Source organism: Psittacula echo, assembly GCF_963264785.1.
Source record: "Psittacula echo genome assembly, chromosome: 1".
Lineage (NCBI taxonomy): Eukaryota > Metazoa > Chordata > Aves > Psittaciformes > Psittacidae > Psittacula > Psittacula echo.
In genome coordinates, this window is record NC_137735.1 from 14,411,959 (window position 1) to 14,420,077 (window position 8,119).

Below are 8,119 nucleotides of genomic sequence, written 5' to 3' on the forward strand. Positions count from 1 at the left end.
GTTTATTTTCCAATTAGCAGTGGTCTCATAGTCTTGGCAAAAGCTTAAAGGTTGAGATCTTGTTCATGTTAAATACAAAAGAGAGACAATAAGAGTGTTAGAACCTGTGGGCCCAAATATACTGCACTAGTTAATGTGGTGGTCTTACTGATATTACTGTTCTCCTTCTGCTTCCCACTGCATTGTTTATTTTGCTTGATTGACACATTCTGTATTATCAGGATGGAGTGAATTATTTATATGCTTGTGCTCATACAGAGAAGTGATTACACTGTGATATTAATAAAAGTGAAAGTAATTAATTTTGCAGCTGCAGATTATTTTTATTTCATTACTTTCAGAACATGTGAAGTATAAATTGCATCTTGTTATGAATTGCTGTTAAAGACTGGTTCTGAAACATTGGCACCGATTCCTTCTATACTTCAGGAATTCCATGCTAACTTAAAACCCCTTGTGTTCAAAATCAAACACATAGTTGTGTGTTTCTACTAATCATTGTAATCACTCTCCTTTTGTGATCCTACTGTGATTCACAAGTGACACTTATCTTTTCCTGAGTTAAGAGCTGTATATGAACTGAAATCATACTCTGCTGCTCAGTTCAGTTGCCAAGTGTCTGTCTTGTTAGGCTTCTGAACACATTTCTTAAATGTGAAGTGTATCATGACATGGAAGAAATAGCATGAGCTCTTTGGATTTTGATGCATAGCAGATAATTGTATGAAGTTATGAACATTTTTAATCAGAACAGATGTTAAAGGATTATTGAATTGGGTATGTTTTGCTTGGAGTTCATGTTTGTATGTGCAGAATAGTCAGTGGTTTATTAACAGTAGAGTTGCACCTTGTAATCCAGTTGTAGTCCACTAATAGTTAAATTATTAGGTCACTGTATTTCAGTAGCCAGTGAATTGTAACTGACTTAATCTTCTGCTTTTTATTCTTTAGTGCTGCAAGTTGATTGAATAAAATAAAGAACACGGAATATAATATGGATGCAGTTGCTTGAGCGCCATTTCTTCCAAAGTGTGTATTCTGCAGATTGGTAGCCTGAATGATTGATAAACAACATACACAAGACTAATACCAAGAAGGCATTTTGTCTGTTGCTGCTGTGTTTGACAAAACTGGTGCAGACTCACATCTTCTGAAATGCAGTTGAAAAAAATGAGGGAAATTTTACCAACGTTGTACCCTGGCCAAGTTAATGATAAAAATAATTCCTTAACTACATCCCCAAAGCAATCTTCAGAGGATAAAGTGAATCCATCAAAAGGGGATGATGACCAGAACTACTGTTACCAAGGGACTGAGGCGGAGAACAATAAGGTATCACTGATAAGCTGTATAAAATGCAGAAGTGTTCAGAAAATTTCAGTGCAAGATATAGAAAAGCGTAAGGAGCTTGGGTGGACTGAAGACAAAAATTTCATCTGCAAGAAGTGCAGTCATATTCCACCACCAGCTTTCCATTTTGTTCCTGAGGGTGCCAGTGCTGTAGACTTTCAAAAACGAGAAAAAAAATCTCCAAGTAAACCCCAGAAAACATTTAAAGTTAAAAACTTTCTGCCAGGTAAATACTACTGTGATAAATGCAGATTTTCAACAAAGGATCTGTTACAGTATAAAAAACACGTAAGTCAACATGAAGAAATTAAATTTATTTGTTCCCACTGTAGCTACATATCCTACACCAAAGGAGAATTCCAGAGACATTTGGTGAAACACACTGGAACTTTTCCGTATCAGTGTAAATACTGCGAATATGGTGCTGTTAGACATGATTACATAGTAAAGCATACGAGAAGAGTACATGAAACACCCACAAAACGACTATCAAATAATACCATAAACCACAGGCAAAAGAAGCCAACTCAAAGCACTTTATTTGAAAAGCTGAAATATGATAAAATTCCTTTTCGGAATGAACATTCAAATTCATCTTCAAATATGGTTTGTCACATTCCACGTAAAGCAACTAAAAGGGCCAGTTTATCTCATGATATAGAATGTACCATAAACACAGCATCAGTCCAGGATAAACCGTTATTAGGGCCATCTGAAATAGGCATATGTGAGAATCAAAGTGTGGAAGTCGAGGTTTATTCTCCAAAAACAGAGCCTTTACAACCTGGGATGCCTTTAACAGTAATTGCACCATCTGAATTTGTAGTTCCTTCTAACTGTTTAGCTCAAATAGTAGAGATTAAAATAGTGAATGGAGCACAACAACTTGTTCTTAAACTAATCCCTATGAAAGAAGCAACTTGTAAGCCTGTGAACAGTGCTGAGGAACAGCTTGAGAATCAAGGTATAGAACAATCTGCAGAAGGAAAAAACCCAGCTTCTGTATCTCAAAATGAGTTACTAATGATGGAAGTGAATGTAGACAAACTACCCAGTGTCAGTAACCAGCTTAATTTGGATAGTACACGTGACAAAAATTCTGAATGTTTTTCTGATTCTCAACTCTCAGACTGTAACTCTGTATGTATACAGAGGGAAGATGCATCAAAATTATGCTTTCATTTGGTGAAGGGTATTGATATTCATTCAGGTGTTATAGAACTTTGTTCTCCTTCTCTGGTGATGAATAATACGGAAAAAAGAAGTGATTTTAAATCCTCGAGGTGGAAAGTAGATGGAAAAAATAACTTACATTATGACTTGCATTGTTACGAAGGTGTGGATATACCCCCTCCAAAATATGCTGCTATTTCTGAAGATAAAAGTTCCAAGAACACTTCAGTAGAGGCTGGTCAGGAGGGAAAAAATTCTTCTTCTGCAGTCATTAAACAAAAGGATACATTGCCTCTAAAGAGGGATGACAAAGAATGTAGGAGTCTGCCAGTCAGCTCTACAGAAACACATTCAGCTGGTAAGGGTTTTGATGAAAAATCTGTTAAATCTTCTGAAGCAGGAAAAAACTTTCATGTCGCTAAAACTCCATCTTGTGAGGCCATGACTTTTGGCTTTAGCAAAGTAAAGAGAGCCGGAACCATAAGTCAAAAAAACACTCGTCTTCTGCAATCATTAGAGCTACAGAAGAAGGAAAATAAAGGCAATCCTTTTGAGGGACCTGTTATTTCATCTGTATTTTCTCTTAGCTCTGGGACGGAAAATGTTCCAGACGCTGTCAGATGGGATGACTCAACATGCAATAAGAAGTCAGCAACATTGCTGTGTAGAAAGATTGCTCAGCTCATGTCAGCTGCTGAATCTAACATGAAATCCATGCCTTTGAGATGTCAAGCTTCTAGTAAAAAAGTGATTTCCCCTCAAGAAGATTCAGCGATCTGTGAGAGGGCTGTTTCTGCCTCTGAAGTGGAACAGCCTGCATCTTTACCTCAAGTGCATGGTAGAAACAGTGTGATTAGTAGTGAAGAACACAGTAAACATCAGCTGCTTACATTTGCAAGTACATCTAAAAACAGGGTAACTAAAAATTCACATGTTGCTACTCCAGTGTTTATCCCCAAAGGGACAATGCTGAGAGTGCTGAATGCTACTAGCAGTCAAAACTCAAATGGAGTAGAAAACAGGAGTGAAACATCAGCTCCTTCTGTGTATTGCAATGAAATGTTTCTGCCTCGCCCGGTTCCTGTCAGTGTTTCGGAGACAGTTAGCAGTAAATTGCCGTGTTTACCTAATCAGAGTGAGATGAATGCAGAGTCCCGAAGTATATCACTCAGGAAAAGACCAAAGCGAGAGGCAAGTGTTAAAAATAATAGCAAACAAACTGGTGTGCTGTTGCAGAAAAGCAGTAATGTTAGTAAGCAAAGCAAACCCTATTTAAAAAGTCAACTAGGTCCCAAAACCAAGGCAAAACAGGCAAGCTTCAGGGAACTTCCTAAGAGGAAAACAAGAACTCAGTCAGAAAACAGTTCAAGTTCTGACATGTCGTATCTTTTGACAGCAAGACGTCTTCGACTTGTTCCTCTGAGAACAAATCAGTTGATAAAATGCCCTCGTCGTAACCAGCCAGTTGTGGTACTAAACCATCCTGATGTTGACACGCCAGAGATAATTAATGTCATGAAGACTATCAACAAGTATAAAGGTCAAGTCCTGAAAGTAGTTTTGTCAAAAAGGACTAGTAGTTGTCTTGGTGTCAAACGTTACCGAAAGCGTCTTACTCTTCAGAATGTTGAGACAGGAAATCAAGCAAAAAAGCGGAGTATGCTAAAAATGAAACTAAAAAAGACCCATAAAAACAACTACCAAGTGGTGGAAACTTCACCAGCTGAAACACTTCAGTGTCTGTTTAAGTGTTGGTTTTGTGGAAGAGTATATATGGACCAAGAAGAATGGATAAGTCATGGACAGAGGCACTTGATAGAGGCAACCAAGGGTTGGGATGTTCTTTCTCTTCCATCACAGAAGCATTAAGTGAGAGACGAGTGGAAGGTTCCCCTATTATTTTTACTGAGTGCCACTAACTTCCTTGGAAAGGAAAATTCAAATAACTGCTTTATTTTGCCAAAAGGTGTCTACTGTGAGCAAAGTAGAAGAAGAGAGCAAAGTTAGAGATACAGAAAAGCTGATACGATTAAGCACTACTTTGCACTCTTGTGTTTGAAAACTGCATTGAAGTTCAACTTCATCTGTCCATAGGAGAAATTTGGAAAAGATTTGCTATGCAAACATCTTTCTAGTTACCATTCTCTGTGTGCTAGGATACTGTGCTGTGACTTGTCTGTGCTAGGTCTGTGTGGATTAAAATCCTAGATGATGATACCTTTGTAAATTTAACAGGCTTTAGATTGTGTTAGTACAGCATGGTGTTTCAGAGATTGAGCATACATGTACTGAAAAGCACTTCTGATCCTCTGTGGGTAGCAATTGTGTATGATAGGTTTTAGTGGCAAGTTAAGCACCACATACAAAAAAGTAAAACTTAAAAGCAAGTATTCTGTTTCAGTGAAACAAAACCACTTCTGCTGACTTCAGAGGAGATACAGGGGTGCAAATGAACAATCTGTGGGATTAGTGTTACTCCCACTAGCTCAGATAGCACTGAAAAGTTTAATTTTGTTTAGTACTTAGTTTTTACCTGGCCTGTATTGGGTAGATGTGAGAGAGCACAACACTGTGAGCTTTCTGTTCTTGTTCTGAACAGGCAGAGCTGGAGTATTGTTAGGCTTGGACTGATAGGAGTGAAGCTTTTCACTATATGAACTCAAGGCTGTTCTGAAATCTAAGGAAGTAATAGCCAAACATAAACTCTTTACCACCATGTGTGTGTAGCCTGATAGAAACGCATTTACGTAATTGGTCATTTGGTTAGAACTCTAGTTGGTGAGTTAATTCTTATTTACAAGGGGAACTTGCTGAAGATGGAGACTTTCAAAATGAGAAATGATGCTGCACAGCTTTTACATTGACAGTGTTGAACCAGATTTTCAGTGCAATCTTTCATCCTTCTTAATCTTAAGAATTTAGATATTGTTAGAATATATTTTTTTTGTAGGTCTTAATTCATACAGGCATGTGTCTAGTTACATATGTATGTCTAATGTGTATCTACCGACTTCAGTGTAAACATCACTCAGTTGTTTAAACACTTTATTATATCAGGGCCAAATTTTAAGTTTTTAGTGAAGAAGAGGGATGGATGATACTGAAGTCTAATGTTTCTGTATATGAACAGTATGTGTTTTTATTCATCTTGTCCATTTTAAATAACTTTGAAACCATATAGGATGCAGTATGTCGAAGCACATATTTACAGTTAAAATAGCTTCTTACAGTTTTACAGGTAAGAAAATCAATACTGACTCTAATGCTGGATGTGTGTTCTATGTTTTAAATGGGACTACGCTTGAAAAGCTCGTAGTCCGTAACTCTTCACTGTTGGTGCAGTTTTGTAAGCAGTTTAAACTGGGAATATTTTTTTTATATACTTCAGCAGGTTATACATTGTTTTGATAAAGTATGTATTGTATCTGCATTGAAATGTGTATATTTTAAAACTACATCTGACTGAGGCTTATTTTCAAAACTAGTCAAAATGTTGCTTTCCCATCATTTTGCAATACAGTGTTAAAAGTCCTTCAGATAGTTGGTGCTTTAAGACAGATCTTTTTCATCATGTACACATGGAAAACTTTTGTATTATTTGTATCAGACTAACCTGTTCCACAGAACAAATTTTCTTTTGTCAGTTTTGTCAAGAAAGATGAAATAACAGTTCTCATTTTGTATTCAAATGGAATTCTATTTTTTTAGATAAGTACACTAAAGGGTTTTTTTCACTTCATATACTTTGATGCCAAACTTAACAGTACTGTTTGCATTTTCAGTTGTGAAAGCAGTTTCCGTTTTACAATTACAGCATGTCACATGTAATAAATATTGAAACTGTTAACATAATTAAAAAAAAAGTGGTTAAAATTACTCCTTTGTTTTAACTCCTTCAGTCCAGGTTCTTGTCTGAATTAATTTTGTTTCTGTAGAAGCTACTAAATAAATAGTTTGAATTTGCTTTGTATGAGTTTTCACTGGCAAAATTGGAACATTCCTCATGAAACCTGTGCTGAGGGGGGAATAAAGGAAGTGCTGCTTCTCAGCTTTACAAACTTTAGATGGTTTAAGTATACTAGTAATGCTTGTCTTTTGTAAGCAGGTTTACTGTTTTAGTAAACATCTGCGAAGCTTTCTATGTCACTGCTATAATCTCTTATCTAAATTAAATCATAGATTAAACATAGATTAAATTTAGATTTTTTTTGTTTGTTTTCACATGAAAACCTTTTGTCAGTTAAATTGTTTAGTGGTGGTGAAACTCTTAAAGGAGATTACAACATGCCTCTTTTCCTTTTTATGAGCTCTGCCAAACTCTACTTGGCAGCTTCTGTTTTGTTCATTTTCGTTCTCATTTTTAGATAATGTCATGTCAGAATAATTTCCTTCAGGTATAACAGTCTCAGTGATTTGGGAGAAATAATTACAATGAATGTTCTTTAGCTTTTTGATGCAGCATTGAGGAATAAAAAGGTTCTGAGGAGGTAACCAACTGCTGATTTCTTTTTTTTTTAGACTTAGTTTGTGCCACTACATACTACATCATTAACTGGAATGTCTTGTTTTGGGCTTGAATGGTTTTATTCTTCTTGTTCCTATTCTGTAAGGATAGAGTAACTGAAGTTGCTTTCTTGATATATTCCAGTTGCCTAGTTAAACTTCTGAGTGTGCTTGAAAAGGAAGATTATGGATGGTTTGCAGAGAGATGCTGAAGTTTGCCTTCATATTTAAAATGAATTTAGTTAAGCCTCCTGAACCTCAAATTATATGAATAAATATTACTGTATTTTTTAACTGGAACATGCTTTTGTGATGAGTTTGAAGCACATCTGCAGTTCCTACTGATGATTTTTATCTCTATTATTTGCACGTGGTATGAGTTCAGAGGGACTGTTTGCATAATGGTTTTACTATCCAAGTGTTTGAAGGCTGTGATATGGAGTATCTGCTACTTAAGCTGCAGAATAAGTGTTAGTTAAATAATGGAATTTACATAATTAAAGCTAGTTTTATAATCTGCTCCAATATCTGTGAGCATCATCTGATGCCCACTGACTTCAGTGGCTGCTGAGCACAGGTTGTTCCTGTGCAAACACATGCCTACACTGAATGAAATCGTTAAACAGTGAGAACTCGGATAAGTAGCATTTCATGTGTAGTTTTAAAAGCAAGAGTACTTTATTTTTTATGTGACTAGAATGCTCTATTAAGTTTTTGCTACTAACAGCTGCAGTAACATTTAAGTAAGCAAGACTGAGTTCGGTTTTCATCTTGTCTTAGAAGGTAGAGTGCAAGATAAGCAAATTGCTCAATCATTGTCAAGGTATCGATCTCTTAATGATTTCCTGTGAATTAATACAGTGGCATATACTTTACCTGTATCCTTGAAGTTAAAAACAAATGAATAAAAAAATGGAGTTGATTTGTACTCTCACTTGGAGAGGATTTTTCAGTGGAACAATGTAGAGTGCTTCGTAATATTACAGGGAGCTTCTCACTCAAAGGCTAATCTGTTTTTTGAGGCATTTAATAATTGTTCTATACAAGCAAATTGGTGATATTAAGGCAGAAAACATCTTTTGTGCAACTGGAA

The 8,119-nt window shown here is 36.1% G+C and overlaps 1 protein-coding gene across 1 annotated transcript; it reads left to right on the top strand.

Moving 5' to 3' along the window:
* Window positions 1–1,155: 1,155 nt before the first annotated feature.
* On the top strand, window positions 1,156–4,392 carry ZNF518B (zinc finger protein 518B; the record flags this gene model as incomplete). The annotated part of the gene is made up of 1 exon (XM_080634814.1): window positions 1,156–4,392. One exon carries the CDS (start codon window positions 1,156–1,158, stop codon window positions 4,390–4,392), a length of 3,237 nt encoding a protein of 1,078 aa, XP_080490940.1.
* Between the last annotated feature and the right edge of the window lie 3,727 nt (window positions 4,393–8,119).